The following is a 19,248-nucleotide window of genomic DNA, read 5'->3' as shown; positions in this document are numbered from 1 at the left end:
GCTGTTACTGGCCAAACGCTCTTAACTGTCCGCTCTTAACTGTCCGTTCTTAACCAGTAGGCTACTTACAGCTGCACTACTGTCTCTTTCTTTCTTTTTCTTTCTCTAACAGACCTGATATCATGCCTAGCTGCATGAGTAAAATATCTGAACTATTTTTGCATGTGACCTGAGTGAAAAACTCTGGGTCAAAAACGTTCTGCTCACGCCACGTTGTCAGGGGACCCTTTCTCTCACCCCGAGGTCGAATCCAGCGATCCAGGCGGTGGCTCTGTTGGCTGTTCTTGTTATCTGTTGCAGGTAACAATATTCAGACGAGGAGCCGGCGAAGGTCAGGCTGGCGCACAGTTTGTTGCAGTGTTACTGAAAGGAGAGGGGGGAGATGAGACACGTGTGTGTGTGCACACACACACACACACACACACACTAGGCCTGCACATGAAAAAAAGGTTGAGCACCCTCAGTGCATATTTCAGTAAATACCAACAACAACAAAAACACAGACATTTTGAAAGTCCACAATTTGCTATCATATTAATAAATTCATGTCAAGCGCTCAGACACTAATTAAATTGGGAAGTGCATTATACAGTCGCATGAAAAAGTTTGGGCACCCCTCTGAGGCTGCATAATAATTTACTCTGTCGTCACAGAAAATGATCACAGTGGCATGCCATTAATTTTCGAATAAAAGCTGAGTACTGGGGTATTGTCCAGACAAAGATTTTTARTGTAGCAATATTAAGTTGTATGAAATTAAATCAGATGTGAAAAATAGGCTAYGCAAAAATGTGGGCACCCTTGTCATTCTGTTGATTTGAATACCTGTAACTACTTAGCACTGAATAATTGGAACACACAATTGGTTTGGTGAGCTCATTAAGCCTTGAACTTCATAGACAAGTGCATCCAATCATGAGAAAAGGGTATTTAAGGTGGCCAATTGCAAGTTGTTGTTCTCTTTGACTCTCCTCTGAAGAGTGGCAACATGGGGGCCTCAAAACAACTCTCAAATGACCTGAAAACAAAGATTGTTCAACATTATGGTTTATAGGAAGGCTACAAAAAGCTATCGCAGAGATTTAAGCTGTCAGTGTCCACTGTGAGGAACATAGTGAGGAAATGGAAGACCACAGGCACAGTTCTTGTTAAGGCCAGAAGTGGCAGGCCAAGTAAAATATTTGGAGAGGCAAAGGCGAAGGATGGTGAGAACGGTAAAAAACAGCCCACAGACCACCTCCAAAGACCTACAACATCATCTTGCTGCAGATGGTGTCACTGTGCATCGTTCAACAATTCAGCGCACTTTGCACAAGGAGAACCTGTATGGGAGAGTGATGCGGAAGAAGCCTTTTCTGCACACACGCCCCAAACAGAGTCGCTTGATGTATGCAAACGCACATTTGGACAAGCCAGCTTCATTTTGGAATAAGGTGCTGTGGACTGATGAAACAAAGATTGAGTTATTTGGTCATAACAAGGGACGTTATGCATGGCAGCAAAAGAACACAGCGTTCCAAGAAAAACACTTGCTACCCACAGTAAAATTTGGTGGGGGTTCCATCATGCTGTGTGGCAAGTGCCGGTACTGGGAATCTTGTTAAAGTTGAGGGTCGCATGGATTCCACTCAATATCAGCAGATTCTTTGGAATAATGTTGAAGAATCAGTCACAAAGTTGAAGTTACGCCGGTGCTGGATATTTCAACAAGACAACGACCCACAACACTGCTCAAAATCTACCTGGGCATTTATGCAGAGGAACACGTACAATGTTCTGGAATGGCCATCCCAGTCCCCAGACCTGAATATCATTGAGAATCTGTGGGATGATTTGAAGCGGGCTGTCCATGCTCGGCAACCATCAAACCTAACTGAACTGGAGATGTTTTGTAAGGAGGAATGGTCCAAAATACCTTCATTCAGAATCCAGACACTCATTAGAGGCTATGGGAAGCGTCTAGAGGCTGTTATTTTAGCAAAAGGAGGCTCTACTAAATATTGATGTGATTTTTCTATTGGGGTGCCCAAATTTATGCACCTGTCTAATTTTGTTTTGATGCATATTGCACATTTTCTGTTAATCCAGTAAACCTAATTTCACTACTGAAATATTACTGTGTCCATCAGTTATTTGATAGATCAAAATGAAATTGCTGATCCAAACACCCAATTATTTATAAATGGAAATCTTGGAAATTGTCAGGGGTGCCCAAACTTTTTCATACGACTGTATAGATGACTAAACTCAACTCCATGGTGAATGAAGTTTCTGATGAACTCCAACAACGGAGTTGAGCAGAGACCAGGCTTTGTGGAATTCAGCTCCGACTACGTCGATTAGCCTGAGGTCAATACTTAAAAGAAWTTTTTTTAATTATGAAACGCTTGCCTTGTACCTATGTTTGTCCTCTGTACTTCTTTGTTTCCTGAAATCTATACTTTTTCAATAAACGTTAGTCAAATACAACCAACTGTTTGCTCATTGCTGTTGCTCTAAGATGGCAACTTAGAGCAAATGCATGTGCCAATTGAATCTCAACAAGGAAATACCCAGCTAACAAACGTTCCCACAACTTTAGAGTACATTCCCTTAACGTTTTCATAGAATGTTCCAGTGATGTGCAAGGACTGTTTCCAAGAGACCATTCAAACAGAACTTACCCAGAATATGGTTACCATGTTCTCAGAATATTCAATAGTAATGTTCTAGACACGTTTCCTGGGAACGTTGCAAGAACATTCACGTATCCAGTTTTCTGAGGGTTAGGAGAATATTCCATCAACATCACACAGAACATGGTTGCCATGTTGGTGGCCACCTGATGGTTCCAAAGAAATGTTGTCCCCTCAAAAAAAAACATGTATTTACACACCACCCATTGTTACTGTGGCCGAGCCAACAAGGCCCTAATTGGTGTACCACTGATTTATTTACAGCTCTTTGTCTGTTGGCAAGGTTAGGGACACCCACACACACACAGTGCTTTTAACATACAATGTTTTCAACTTACACATTTGACACACATGATTACATTGTGGATGTTCATTTATACAGTAATTAGAATTATGTCCTCACCTAGAATTTGAACTCACAACCTCTTGGTTCACAGCATTCCGATCTTCCTGCTACACATTTTTTTTTAAAGTTTTGACCTTGGGAGAATCAATGTAGTTGATGGAGTTCATCAGAAACTTCCGTCACCATGGAGTTGAGTTTAGTCAGCAAGACAGAGGAGTGTTCACAAACATGWAACACTTGGACTGGTAGCTGAACCATCCGTCAGGGCAGAACCTGCGTGGTGCTGTGAAGACAACGATCAAATATAAAAATTTGTTGACATCTTAATACCAAGGCGTTGACATTGGCAGGAGTATGACCTTGCTGAAGTACAACGTTTGATCTCATAATGTAAAATATGAATGTTTATTTAGTCTTTGGTGTTTTCTTCCCCTACCTGTTGACCGATCCAAATTACACTTGTCTTTCATTATGTGGCCATGTATTGCAGCACGTACCACATCAGCAATAGTAGAACAAGTAATAGTAGAACCAGTAACGGTGATAGTTTTGACTTTAAATCATTCACAGTGAATTGTCAATATAACTTTAGGTTCTGCAGCCACCTCTTCAACAGCCTCAGCCTGTACTTCCTCCTCTGGAAAAGCACAAACAATACACGTAATCAGAGAACAATATCATTATTTTGCCACCAGCAAATCACTATGACAGGGAGTTATAGATACCATATAAATATATGTTTGTTTTCGTGCCTTTAGTATTTTATAGATGACATGTGGTTTAATGCATTTGTTTCATACCAATGTGAAGTCTCACTAAAGGGAATCCCTAAACTATAATTGATCAGGAAAAAAGGTACATAATAGACAGTGATGCTCCTGCTTGATGAAAGCCCACAGAGAAGAACTGACCTGGGACTTCACTCAGCTTCTCTCTGGTGCAGGAGCCTCAACCCTTTAGTATTTTAGGGACTATAGTCAGTAGACTGGACCCTGGTTTTACAGTAATATACACTAAGTATCATAAGTATTCACCCCCCTTGGATTCTTTTCACATTTTGTTGTGTTACAAAGTGGGATTTAAATGGATTTAATTGTGATTTTTTTGTTGTTGTCATTGATCCACACAACATAGTCCATAATGTCAAAGTGAAAAGAAGATTCTACACATGTTTACAAATTAAATAACTAAAATAATGTAATTGCATAAGTATTCACCTCCTTTATTTAGGCAAGCCTAAATTAGCTCAGGGATCAAATTTGGTTCAACAAATCACATATTTAAGTTACATGGACTCATTCTGTGTGATATAATAGGGATTGACATGATTTTTGAATGACTACCCCTTCCTCTGTCCCCCATACATATAACATCTGTAAGGTACTCAACTACAAAGACCAGGGAGCTCATAAAGCCTCATAAAGGGCAGTGATTGGTAGATGGGTAACATTAACAAATTAGACATGGAATATCTCTTTAAGCATGGTCAAGTTAATAATTATGCTGTGGATGGTGTATTAAACCCTCCAGACGCAAAAAAGATACAGTCGTACTTCTGAACTGAGCTGCAGGACAGGAAGGAAACTACTCAGGGATGTCACCATGAGGTATTTGGTGGTTTTAAAACAGCTACAGATTTCAATGGCTGTGATGGGAGACAAATGAGGATGGATCAACAACATTATAGTTATTCCACAATAATGACCTAAATGACAGGGAAAAGAAGAATACAAATATATATTTAAAAATGTGCATCCTGTATGCAACAAGGCATTAAAAAGTTATACTGCAAGAAAACACGACAAAGGAATCAACTTTTTGTACTAAATGCAAAGCCTTACGTTTGTGGAAAATCTAACAAAACCTATTACTGAGTAACTGCCTCCTCATTTTCAAGCATGGTGGTGACCGCATCATTGTATGGGTATGTTTCCCAATCCTGGAAGAGGGGCCTGAGTGAAAAGTTTTGGGAACTCCTGACTTACAACACCAAATCTACACTGCCCACTGGGCAAAAACAGGTTGAATCAACATGGAAAACTGATTGGATTTGCAATAAGTCATCAACGTAAGGGATTATTTTTTTTACATAACCTTTAWCCTAAATCCAATGACATGGTGACAATATTTGTTGATTTCACGTTAGTTGACAACTCAACCAAACGTAAATTAAACTAGACATTGAACTGACGTCTGTACCCAGTGGTTGCAGTTGCTTACCAAGGAGACAGTGAATGTTCCTGAGTGGCAAAGTTAGTTTTCACTTTTATCACTTAAATCTATGGCAACAATATGTGATTATACAGATATACTAATGTCAAGATATGTCACACTATTTGTCTTCATAATTTAAATCGAACATTAATTTGCAAGAGACAAAGTCCATTTCATCAATAGTTATTGCTCTAGTATCCTATGGTGCCACTGATGCCAATGACATCTATAGTGCCACCAACTGGTCTGGTGCCACCTAAGGTTGGTTCTCATGAAATATACATAAGGTTTATATACCAAATTTATATACCAACTAATCATTCTCAAATTCATTAGAGGTTGAATTCATTGAGTCTTTATAAAATAAAGTCAATCTGACTTCTGGTTCATGAGAGTATTTCTAGCATTAGCATATGTGCCAACGTGCATCTATAGGTACAGTGTGGGCATATTTGAATGCAGCAACAATTGTTTTTCAAAACCATTAAAGATGGATATAATGAGTCTAAATACAACATTTGGAGAGAATCTGAAGTGAGGTTCACGAGGAAATTATTTTGAGCATTAGCGTTACATGCAAACAATGAATTGTTACTAGTTTCCTTGTTTTTTTATATATATATTCATATATAAATTCAGTGTGGTTCATGTTAGGTATGTCCATGATAGTGATGACAAGATTCAAGTTCATAGATGACTGTGGAGTGGATTTACAGCGGTATAAATGGGCACATAAAATCTGACTCAGACATCTTTTGACCAATCCCTTAGCTTTTCTCAAACTAAGTTAAGACATGTACCATGGCCTCCCGAGTGGCGCAGTGGTCTAAGGCATTGCATCGCAGTGCTAGCTGTGCCACTAGAGATTCTGGGTTCGAGTCCAGGCTCTGTCGCAACCGGCCGCGACCGGGAGACCCATGGGGCTGCGCACAATTGGGTTTGGCCGGCAGGAATGTCCTTGTCCCATTGAGCACTAGCGACTCCTGTGGCGGGCCTGGCGCAGTGCACGCTGACACGGTTGACAGGTGTATGGTGTTTCCTCCGACATATTGGTGCGGCTGGCTTCCGGGTTAAGTGGGCATTGTGTCAAGAAGCGGCTTGGTTGTGTTTTGGAGGACGCACGGCTCTCGACCTTGGCCTCTCCCTAGTCCGTATGGGAGTTGCAGTGATGAGACAAGACTGTCACTACCAATTGGATACCACGATATTGGGGAGAAAAAGGGGTAAAAAAAAAAAGACATGGGCCTACATTCCAAATATTTTTTTAAATATATTTCGCATATTAGCGTATGTACTAATATGCATCTACTGGCTAGATTCAGTCATAACCCACTGGCAAAAACTGGTTGAATCAATGATGTTTCCACGTCATTTCAGCCAAAAAATGAAACGTGATGATAGGGATACAATACGCATTTCTTTAGTGAAAAGACACAACTCTGGTTTCTCTTCATTACGCACAACCCTGCATGGTGGAGATTTTCTGGGGTTCTGTCCCTTTCTCTACTCTCTCTATTCTATCCTTTTCTTTGGACTGACCAGGAGGCAGCAACAGTAACAGTGGCTTGCCCTCGGCTGGCGCTGCCTTTCTGGTCAAGCGGAAAAGGCAGAGAACACCTGAAGGACTGGGGAAGCGAAAGGGTAACAGTGGCTTGACCGTGGCCCGACCTGACTCGCCAGTCCACTGACCACCCGGAACCCGGAACCAGCAATGGACCAGCTGCCTGAGGAGGAGACGACGGACTGCAGGCCTTGAGGCGAGTAGAGTGCTGTCAGGGTCAAGCCATTTCTCCCTCTACCCTTGGCCTGCAGCCCTCCTCTGCCCTTTTTTGTACCCATCTGCCCTCCTCAGGCCACCGACACCAACCAGACCAGGACCAGCTGACCGCCAACCACCCAGAGCAGACCAGACAGCATCTCTTCCAGAACCAGAAGAGCGGAGGAAGGACCAAAGACACCAACCTACGCCTGGAGCGAGCAGACCACAGGAGAGTGCCCCCCCCATTGACCTATGGGTCACGGGCTTCCAGGTGTGTCTCCCTGCTCTGAGGTTTGTCCTTCCTTCCTCTGCAGGATCACAGACCCCCCAAAACAACACCACCACCCACCTGAACAAGATGACCAGGATGACCCCAGGAGTGATGTGCCACTACAACATGGTGAGGCTGATGCTAATCCCCAACGAGGAGACTGTAGAGTACGGAGCCACCAAACACCGGGGAGCAGCAACAAACACCGCCAGACCAGAAACCATGGATTTCAGCAGGGCAGTTCTCCAGAGAGGTATTGGCTTTGTGCAGTCTTACCTGAACTGCCTGATGAAACCCCCAGGGCCACAGGAATCATTCGAAGCCAGTTTCAAGACCCTGTAGTTACTAGAACAGTTTGTCTAAATTCAGTACAAAGACTCAGCACTGTTTAAGGGGTGTCTCTCCCACAGGCACCAATGCTATGGCAGCTGTGTCTGGTCTGCTTAGTTCACTGACAATATATGGACAAAAAATCGGAGGGAGTGGAATGCTCGCTTCCATCCTTGAAATAACCTTTGGAGCGGGTTTGTTGTTTGTGACCACCATTATTTCCTTGACGTAGCCATACTCACTGATTACCCAACTCTTAGTCGACTGAAAATGTCTCAACTACAGTTGCTGCGTGTGTTTTTAAATGAGCGTTTAATGGCTACTGCTGTCAAGATTTTCGGGGCAGTTGAGAAACCTATGGCGGAGTACCAAGAGAATGATAGGCTACAGAGACTGCTGCGGAAAACACAGGAGGTAAAATGTTCGTATAGCATAGAACCTCGTATGATCGCCACATTCAACACGAGCTATTTCCATTAACATTTAGCAAGTTAGCATTGACAATTGCCTACTACGCTGCGTTTCCATTTAACTGGCTTGTCGATAAAAACAGTTGTGCGTAATGACGTCACACACAAACAACTTTCGCAAAACCTAGGTCTTTTCTCARTTAGATTATATCAACTCCTCCGTCCTCCTTTAGAAACAGGTCAAAGGTAATCGAAGCGAGGCGTCGAGGAGAGGGAAAATAGGCTTGAATGAAATCAGGGCATTCATACTTCTTGCGCTTCGTTGAACAGTGCAGAGCTGTTGTGAAGGAAGTGAGTTTGTGTTCATACAGGACCTCCCGCCATCAAATCATGGCAATGCGGAGCTACGCGAAGCCCTCTACATTGTTACAACATTTGAGAGGTCCACGGAGATGTGGTACAGAGCTCAATTTGGCTTCTGCGTGCCTTGGTAGGCTCCGCGTTTGCCTCACACCATCATCTATACGTCGCTTTCGACCACATTTTCAGATCAAGTATACATTGGCTCATAGGCTCCTTTAGTCCATTATTGTGTTAATGTCTCCGGTATCCCGCAATAGCCAGCATGGATAGAATGCAATAATTAACTAATATCTGCCACATAATTTGCATGTTCCAACGTATCACCACGGTACATGCATGCTGTGTGAAACTTGCATCGAGGAAAAGCAAGGCAGAACAATTCAAGCATTCTTTTAAGTCAGGATAAGCCTGGTCCTGCAAAGAAATAGTTTATAGTTGAAAAAATATATTTAGCAAGAAGTAGGCATTTAGAATTAAATGTGCAGTGGAGCTTTATAGTTACGTGATGACATCACGTGCCCTGCATACCTTCTGCAAATATAATTTTTGATAAACTCAGTTTCCATCATAATTTGTTGCAATAAAGAATGTTTGACAAAAGAAAAATCCACCCGACATTTGCCTGCTAAGGAGCGTTTCCATTGATATGTCTTGTGTCGATAAAAACAGCTGGAGAAATTAAGTCACACACAAAAAAAGTTCTCAAAAAGCTAGAATGTCGACAGAAAAATGTGGTTAAAGTGTTTCCATTATCTATTTAGGCAAATTACGCACTAATAGCCAACATTTGTGACTGCCTGTATGCTCTCCCACCTACACTATATATACAAAAGTATGTGGACACCCTTTCAAATTAGTGTGTAAATAGCCACACCCATTGCTGACAGGTGTATAAAATAGAGCACACAGCCATGCAATCTCCATAGAGAGCTCAGTGACTTTCAATGTGGCACCTTAATAGAATGCTACCTTTCCAACAAGTCAGTTTGTCAAATTTCTGCCCTGCTGGAGAAACAACGGCTCAGCCGCGAAGTGGTAGGCCACAAGCTCACAGAATGGAACTGCAGAGTTCTGAAGCGCATAGCCCATAAAAATTCTGTCCTCAGGTGCAACACTCACTACCAAGTTCCAAACTGCCTCTGGAAGCAACGTCAGCACAACTGTTCATCTGGAGCTTCATGAAATAGATTTCCATGGCCGAGCAGCCGCACTCAAGCCTAAGATCAAAATGCGCAATGCTAAGCATCGGCTGGAGTGGTGTAAAGCTCGCTGCCATTGGACTCTGGAGCAGTGGAAACGTGTTCTCTGTAGTGATGAATCACATTTCACCAACTGGCAGTCCAACAGACAAATCTGGGTTTGGCGGATGCCAGGAGAACCCTAGCAGCTCCAATGCATAGTGCCATCTGTAAAGTTTGGTGGAGGAGGAATAATGGTCTGGGGCTGTTTTTCATGGTTTGAGCTAGGCCCTAGTTCTAGTGAAGGGAAATCTTAACGGTACAGCATACAATTACATTCTAGACGATTCTGTGCTTCCAGCTTTATGGAAACAGTTTGGGGAAGGCCCTTTCCTGTTTCAGCAAGACAATGCTTCCGTGCACAAAGCGAGGTCCATACAGAAATGGTTTGTCAAGATCGGTGTGGAATAACTTGACTGGCCTGCACAGAGCCCTGACTTCAACCCCATCAAACACCTTTAGGATGAAGTGGAACGCCGACTGCAAGCCAGGCCTAATCTCATAACATCAGTGCCCGACCTCACTAATGCTCTTGTGGCTGAATGGAAGCAAGTTCCCACAGCAATGTTCCAACATCTAGTGGAAAGCCTTCCCAGAGGAGTGGAGGCTGTTATTGCATAGAAAGGGGGGACCAACTCCATTTAATGCCCATGATTTTGGAATAAGATGTTCGAAGAGCATGTGTCCAAAWACTTTTGTCCATGTAGTGTATCTGCTTCATGTCTCAGGTAGCCGCAAGAGCGAGCATGTACTAATTTATAGTTAAGTGATGACATCACTTGACCTTATTACCTTATTATTAGGCAATCATTTATTTGAAAAATTCCATTTCCATAATCATTTGTCACAATAAAGTTAGACAAAAGAAAAATCCAACAGATACAATTTTTGTTGATCTTTAAAAAAATGATCCTATAGTTGTATCTTTTTTTGTGACATTGAGTTTGTCGTATAAACCTGGGTCAATAAAAACCTGCCTAATGTTTTGTGATTATGGTGTCGTAAAAATCTTAGCTAATGGTTAGCAATTAGCATGTTTGACATTTCTCTGGAAATACTACTATTATCGGCTAGCCTATTTCCATCGGCATATGGTCCCAAGTTAGTGGCCATCTTATTATTTTCTTAAATAACGAGATGTWTCCGTTTTAATTTAGTTAAAAAAGACACATTAACCTCTAGCCTGAAGTGTTTCCCAGATTGCTGACTAGTTGGTTAGTTTTCCGGTAAAAACAATTACCGACCCGTCAACTTTTCATTGCATACCCTGCTGCGCCTCCCTGTGGACTTGTAAAATGGGTTGTATGGATCCTGAATGCTGATTGGACGAGCAGCGTTCCAAGCGGTGCTATATTCGCAGACAGGCACACCTTTGCCTGCTAACAGTTTCATCTGAATCCCTGCGCTTCCACTTCATGAGACCATGTTGCTGTCTGAATCATCTCTTGAATGCATCTCAACTCGCACGTTATTTCTCCTTGCTTCTAAGCTACCATTTGGTTTGTAACAGCGTTGGTTACTATAATGTTGCGTTCACGTGCTAGTCGGAACTAGGGAACTCAGAAATGTCTGACTTACCAACTCATTGTAGAAAGATGAGTTTCACAATTGGGAAGTAACAGATTCAACCAATAGGAAGCTCTACATAAAAAAGTGTCCGTTTTAACTCTGAGGTTCCAGGTTTCTGATAGAACGTGAACGCGGCATTTTTTTTTCTGAGCCAGGCGAAATCACGCATCAACATTATTATATATCCAAGTAAATGCCAATAGAAAAAAAATGCTAAAACAAACGAAAATGCGAGTGACACGCACACGTCTGTAGCATTGACAACCTGACCAATATGTTGGTAATTGTTTTATAAAGCAATAAGGCATGCGAGTCAGTGCTATTTAATGACTACATAAAACATATCGTTCTATATAATGACTGCTTCGGCGTCGGGCAGAACAACGCCATGTACCTATGACTGTATTCATTATATAGCACTGCCGCTTGTACCTTATTGCTTAATTAAAACATGCTTCCTCACAAACTTTTTTTGTGTGCTGCAACCAAATGTCTCATTAGTTTTACAGATGAATCATATGTTCTGAAATAGATTTTTTATATCAAAAATAGATTATCGTTTTTAAATTATTGAATTGGAATTTCAGTTGACTTCTAGAATTTACCCTCTTAAAAGGGGCAATCTGCAATTTGTACATTTAAAAAAAAATAAGTTAAAATTAATTATACACTGACTGTACAAAACATTAGGAACACCTAAATGATACACCTTTCCATGACATACATTGATCAGACGAATCCAGGTGAAAGTTATGATCCCTTATTGATTTGACTTGTTAAATCCACTTCATTCAGTGTAGATGAAGGGGAGGAGACAGGATAAAGGATTTTTAAGCCTTGAGACATTTGAGACATGGATTGTGTATGTGTGCCATTGAGGGTGAATGGGCAAGACAATGGTTTTAAGTGTCTTTGAACTGGGTAGTAGGTGCCAGGTGGACCGGTTTGTCTCAAAAACTGCAACACCTTATAGAGTTAATGCCCTTACGAATTGAGGCTGTTCTAAGGACAAAAGGGGTGCAACTCAATATTACGAAAGTATTCCTAATGTTTTGTACACTCAGTGTATATACCCATTGAATCTTGAAGAATATAACTAACCCTAACCCTAATATAATGCATCATAAGCTTACTTCAACTGTCGTACCCCATCACACCCCCAAATATAAGCTTGTTTTACCACAGAGTTTCTTAACAATGTGATTGTTATCAAAAACAGTATAGCCTTAAAACATGGTTAAAACTATCATTTTTAATGAGCCCCATCCCTCAGCTCTAAACCAAAACAATGGCGGGGTGGCGGCTTTGTTATTGTTTGAACTGCAGATTGCCCCTTTTAATTCGAATTCACCCCAACCCTGATGTGTAAAGACTGTATAACCTCTACTCATCTCCTTCCCTCCAGACTTCCTGCAGCTCTCTCCTGCTGTCTCTGAAGAGGTTCTCCCTGGGCACTGTGAGCAGGAGCAGAGCCTTAGTCTAAGACAGGAGAACACTGAGCCCACACAGATTAAAGAGGAGGAAGTCGGGACCAGTCAGGAGAAAGAACCGCTTCAAGAACTCTTTGATACCAAAGAATCCATATTCGCTCCTCCCTGTGTGACAAGTGAATGTGATGATGAGGACCCACTTCAGTCCTTGATTCTTCCTCAAATCCAGACTGTGGAGAACAGTGTGACCCTAAACAASTGAATCTCACACCTTTTGGCACTGTGACTCCGCTTAAGGCTCTCAACATTCCATGTGACCCTCCAAATAATCAAAACAATGCATCCAGCCACAGCACAGCCGAAAGCAGCGACTCAATAGGACTCGACAGCAGCCCAACATTAGATCCCAGCCCACCATTGACTCACAACCCACCATTTAAGAAACACAGATCCAAACCCAGCAACACAGCTATAAAAACTCTCCGCTGCTGTGACTGTGGTGAAACGTTTGCTCTAAAATCTGACCTGCAGATGCATGTGACTCTCGCCAAGAAGAGACCCAGTGAATGCCAATTCTGCTAGAAATGCTACAACTCTACCTGTAAACTGAAGGCCCATGTGTGAATCGGCCCCTAAGTGAATCAAGTTTGATTTGAATTATGTAATTATTAAACAGTACAGAGTATTGTAGGAAACTCACTGCTCTGGTTCAAAGTCTGTTTTCACGTTACTAAAAACAAGGATTCCAGTTTGTTTTGGAATGTCTCTCAGGGTGATGAGAGAATCAGAATGATGTTATTGATAAATTCAAAATACATACTTTCCAGATAATATTGCCTTCCTTCTGTCCAAGAGTATTTCTCATTCATTTTGACCTAATGCWGTCCATTCAATGTTATTGATTGAATCTTTTGGGAAGTAAATCACCAAGTCGGCCTTCTTCCACCTCAAAAACATTTCACGACTGAGACCCTCTTACTGACCCCACTGCTGTAATCCCCATTCACGCCTTTGTATTATCCCGCCTGGACTACTGCGACGCCATTTTCTACGAACTCCCTGTCAAAACACGGGACAGACTTCAAAACTCAGCCGCCCGAGTCTGCTCCCCTGGCATTGGCCTCCCCACCATCCCTCATACCAGGCTCCGCTTCATGAGTGACCATGCTGTTAGAAGTGCACCCCCCCCCTCCCCCTCATAATCCATACACACATTCAAGTTCACACAAGCTTTACTGTTGTTGTAGCTTTTCTTTCCTGTCTAGTTCACTTCAAATGGTTAGTCTGTCCTTTAGTGGTTTACTTTTATAAACTTGCTTATTTTAATGTAATTTTATAGCTTTTTTTAACTAGCTGATTATCTCACGCAACTAATCAGTTACATTACCAGCAAAAATATTGTAATCAGATACTTCTGAAAAACGGGATGACTTTTAAATTAAGAACTGTGGCGTGTCTCCACTCAACAGGTGGAAATGACAAAATGTGCCTCAATCTTCTGTGATGGCCTTCCCCCACACAGGACACAGTCATGTTTCTCTCCATGTGTACTCTTAAGCTCATGATACAGTAGCAACATTACCTCAACAAATTCCAAGTGTATCATGGCCTTGAAGGCTCCAATGTGAAAAGAGACAAGTCAGGTGGCGGTCATCAAGTCCAGAAAAAGTATTTAATGTTGCAAACAGTAGAGGCCTACTGGGAGATCGCTCTGCAAAGTCAGCAACCTCTTCAAGATACAACTGCTAAAATGGCAAATGGTTCAAAGGCAAATTCTTCTTCTGAGTGACAAGAATATTAATTCTGAATGAGACATACATGCATCATTATAGACGATGGGTGATATTGAACAATGAAGCACACAAGAGACGGGCTACACAATTAACCATACAAGTTCTGATCTCAGTGGAAAAATACAGTTTCACACTTAATGAGAGTTACAGCCAATACAGAATGAAAAATGATTATGGCCTTTAATAGTTATGCATAGATGGTGCTGCCAGACATGGAAGCTTTGCTTCTAGCTAAGCAACTTTGCAGAATTTGTGTGTGTGTTATTACATACAGCCTGAAAGTACTTTTAGATATCAGAGTGGCGGTAACTCACCAGCATTACGAACAGTAATACAACTTTCCCGAATTGGATCTTTTGTTTCTTCCACACCTCCAAGGCATTTTTTTTGAATTGTTAGATACTACTGCACTGTTGGAGCTAGGAACACAAGCATTTTGCTACAACTGCTAAATATGTATATGTGACCAATCAAATTTGATTTGAATAGAGATCAGGCTTCAGGGCTACCAGAGTAAAGGTCAATCAAGTGTGTCCTCAGGTGACCCTTTAGGCTTTGAAGGTTGTTCTTCGCTGTGTGTTCTCTGATGACTATTCAATGCACTTCTGGCACTGAAACATTTTCTACAGAAAACTTGGAAGATTCCTCCCCTGTGTGAATGTCTCATATGAAAGGCAGTTGTGAAAGATTTGCCAGTTATGGTATTAATGTGGTTCCTCCCCTCCGTCTCCCCAGACGATTCAGATTGTAATGAGTGAACCATTTACAACAATCCTGACAGCAAAATAGTTTATTGCTCATCTGATTATCCTCATATGCACTTGTGACCGCCAGTGTTTAAAGATCTGCTACTATAACAACAATTATCTGATTTTCCTTGTGTGAATCCTCATATGCGCTGTCAGATTACCTTTATGACGAATATATTTGCCACAATAATGACAGTTACAAGATGTCTCTGTGTGATTCCTCATGTGATAACTTAGAGAAGTCTGCTGATTATAACATTTTCCACAGAACTGGCAGCGATACGGTTTCTCCCCTGTGTGAATCCTCCTGTGAATATTCAGATCCATAAATTTATAAAAACATTTGCCACAATCATGGCAGCGATGCGATTTCTTCTCTGTGTGCGACCTCCTATGATAATTCAGGGACCCAGTGTTAGAAAAATATTTGCCACATTCAACACAGCAATAAAGTTTCTCTCCTGTGCGATCCTTCAAAGTGGTCAAGGAGGGTTCGAAGCGTTCAGACCGAGTGAATACTTTGCCACAATTCACCCTTGTGTGAATCCTCATATGAGAATCCAGATATCCCCACTGAGCAAAACATTTGCCACATTCATCACAGCGAAACTGATTACCTCTGGAGTGTATCATGATCCTATGAGAATTCAGTCTTCCCATCTGAGTGAAACGTTCACCACAATCACTACAGCAAAATGATTTATCTTCTGTGTGACGCCTCCTTTGCACTGGGGATTTCAGATCCATTGATTTTCTACCCTTGGATCTGATAAAGCTTTTTCCCTTTTCTGTCTGTGTCCTCCTTGATTCGGGCTGGGGCCGAGAGCCACTGGTTGGCTTTGAAAAATCCACTTCCTTAGGTTTTGTTCTGTCTTTGTACTCTTCACTTTGGGTTTGTGAGGACTGAGTTGAGTACTGATCATAGTCACTTTTCACCCAGGCAAGGGTGAATACAGAGTCCTCCTCCTTCTGGATGATACTGAATTCCTCCTGTTCCTCTTTAATCTGTATGGGGTTCAAGTCATCTTGCCCCAAATCGGGGCTCCACTCTTGTTTAAAGTGCTGCTGCTCAGGGGGAAACTCCACTTCAGAGACAATGAACTGCTCAAAGTCTGAAGGGAAGGAGAAAAGATGAGTTAGAATTTATAAGCTGATGAGATAGGGGTCTTTGCATCTTATTATGTCAGGCAGCGCATCATCATCATCAACTGACAGTGTAGATAAATTCTGATATAAAACAATGGGGTTCCTGTTGAAGTATAAGTTCAGCCTTTCACAATGTAATATTAGTTGGTTCATCACCTTGAAAGTAGTCTATGGGCCAGGAGGGTCTTTAAACAGCCACTACGAATGTTGGCAAACTTCAGCCACAACTAGAAAAACATATATGGAAGTGATAAGCAACTGTGCAATGTCAAATCAAATTAGGGCTGACCCCAATTAATCGACTGGTCGATTGTTTGGTCGTTAGGCTGTTGGTCGACCGAGATTATTTTAGTCGAGCAGTAACAAATATATATTTGCGCCCATCTCTGTGAACTAATCCAATGCGGCGGCCTAGACTAAAAGCCAATTTAAGTTTGATTCTAAAATGTGGCAGAGGCAGGCTGCTAGTGGAGTCATGGCAGAGGGGAAGAGGCGAAGCGAGAGGGTTTACTCCACCCCAAATCTGTCCACATTAAGCAGGTCATTAATTATTACGCAAGTGAGGAGTTTATGCATGGGGGGGTGTAACGGATGTGAAATGGCTAGCTAGTTAGCAGGTACGCGCTAATAGCGTTTCAATCAGTTACGTCACTTGCTCTGAAACCTAGAAGTAGTGGTTCCCCTTGCAAGGGCCGCGGCTTTTGTGGAGCGATGGGTAACGACGCTTCGTGGGTGACTGTTGATGATGTGTGCAGAAGGTCCCTGGTTCGCGCCCGTGTCGGGGCGAGGGGACGGTCTAAAGTTATACTGTTACATTGATGCTGTTGACCCGGATCACTGGTTGCTGCGGAAAAGGAGGAGGTTGAAAGGGGGGTGAGTGTAACGGATGTGAAATGGCTAGCTAGTTAGCGGGTACGCGCTAATAGCGTTTCAATCAGTTACGTCACTTGCTCTGAAACCTAGAAGTAGTGGTTCCCTTTGCTCTGCAAGGGCCGTGGCTTTTGTGGAGCGATGGGTAACGATGCTTCGTGGGTGACTGTTGTTGATGTGTGCAGAGGGTCCCTGGTTCGCGCCCGGGGCGAGGGGACGGACGTAAAGTTATACTGTTACAGGGGCAATGAGATTTGAATTTAGTCAATATAAAAATGTATTGCCATTTTGATCAATTAGGCTTTTTTGATCTAATAGAAGTTTTCGTAACACTTAGGTTGTTACAAGTGTACCACAGGAGGCTGGTGAGGGGAGGACGGCTAATAATAATGGCTGGAATGAAGTAAATAGAATGATATCAAACACATATCTTGATAAATGTCCATTGATTCCATTACTAGGAGCCCAGTCCTCCCAAATTATGGTGCTACTGATACAAATATGATGCACAGACATCCTGGTAAATTTGAGGAAAAAATGTTTTATATCGGAGTTGTCCCTGTTGAAAATCGAGACTTCAATGCATATTCATGAGGATAGCATAGCATCTTATTCTCCATTGAATACAGTCCGTTGACTTCAAAACCCCTCGTCAAATATTCCAAAAAGTATTAAAATAACGAGATATATCGACCAATCCAAAGAGAGGAACAGGCAGGAGCTTGACAGCCCCCTGTTCTGCTCTGTGGACATCAAATCCAATTGTTAGGGAGAAGACAAGCATCTCCTCATACAATTTATATGGGGCGTTTTCATTACGGAAACCGTTCACCGTTTTTAAAAACCAAGCGGAAGCAAACAAATTCTGGTAGGTCCCTCCCCGTTTCATTCGCTTCTGTTTAATAACTGTTTTGTAACAGAATCGGCGTAATGAAGATGCCCCCAACCAGAGTCGCGCCACTAGTTAGTTACCACAACCCAAGTAATAAACTTCTTATTTGGTGTGGTTTATCGCCGGTTGGCATCCAACGTCATGGTGCATTACCGCCATCTACTGCACTGGATAAACTAAAAACCTATCTGCCAGCTTAGTTGCTCTTAAAAAATAAAATATTTGAGACTATATCTATTACGTTCTACTCAATATACGCGTTAAACTAATTTCCTGTATCCCCTTCTCCCTCATTCGAGATCTCAGCCTCTCCCGGATTCTGCCCACACTGTAGCAATACATGCTCCACGGTCTGTATCTGTCATAAACCCCGCCTTTTCTACAATTTGTATTCTTAAAATCTGATTTTAAACCTAACCCTAAACACAATACTAACCTTATACCTAACCTTTAATACCAAAAAACAAATGTTTGTTTTCATAAATTTTTACAATAGAGACGATTGACTTTGCGGCAACTAGTGACAACCCCTGGTCATGTGTAACTGCAACTCAACATGGCTGCCGAGTTTGCTAGCTGTAGGCACATCAAAGGTTTTCTAGCCACGTTACTTAGGCTAGCTTCCTGCTGCATTTAATTAAATCCTCAACATTGCAAATGTTTATAAAATGAATACTGAGAAAGTAACAAACCTGCTCTATACAACTTTATCTCAGGTTTCAGGATGACATCAAGCAGCCCCTGTAGACGACCGTTGTCCTCTTTCGATAGATTAACGTTGTCCTGGTACTCTGATATCGTTTTTGCAACGGCTCTGAATATCTCATCTGCAGCGCCTGTACATCGYTGGTTAAAAATCACTCTCAACAACTCCAATTTAGACATTTTTTCAGATAATGCCAATGGCTAGCTAGCGTGTGTTGTGTGCCGTCCCCGGTGAAGCCAACAGTAATGAAGAACTTCCGGGGCAAGTTTTTTTTTTAATCCTTGAAAGTAAGAGTAATGTTACATGAAACTAAAATGAATAATCAAGGCCAAATTATATTATACTAGTTATAAAACACATGGATCGCTTGACGTAATTATGTTATATTTGTTTAGTTTTTTAAAACAGGGTTACCACTCTTTTCAAGAAATCATTCCATAACTTTTCCATAAAATGTTTTATCATGACTTCAAAGGAAGAAAGTACT

General features: G+C 41.8%; 1 protein-coding gene across 1 annotated transcript; it reads right to left on the bottom strand.

Moving 5' to 3' along the window:
• Positions 1-14,258: 14,258 nt before the first annotated feature.
• Positions 14,259-19,023, bottom strand: LOC111953716 (zinc finger protein 879-like). Its single transcript, XM_023973162.2, has 2 exons — positions 18,748-19,023; positions 14,259-16,259 (listed from the first exon to the last, which is right to left on the bottom strand). The coding sequence occupies exons 1-2, from the start codon at positions 18,938-18,940 to the stop codon at positions 15,262-15,264; spliced, it is 1,191 nt and encodes a 396-aa protein (XP_023828930.1). The 5' UTR covers positions 18,941-19,023; the 3' UTR covers positions 14,259-15,261.
• Between the last annotated feature and the right edge of the window lie 225 nt (positions 19,024-19,248).

Source organism: Salvelinus sp. IW2-2015, linkage group LG27 (assembly GCF_002910315.2).
Source record: "Salvelinus sp. IW2-2015 linkage group LG27, ASM291031v2, whole genome shotgun sequence".
In the NCBI taxonomy this organism is placed as follows: domain Eukaryota; kingdom Metazoa; phylum Chordata; class Actinopteri; order Salmoniformes; family Salmonidae; genus Salvelinus; species Salvelinus sp. IW2-2015.
Note: the sequence above shows the minus strand (reverse complement) of the source record. Positions and strands in the feature narration are given on the sequence as shown.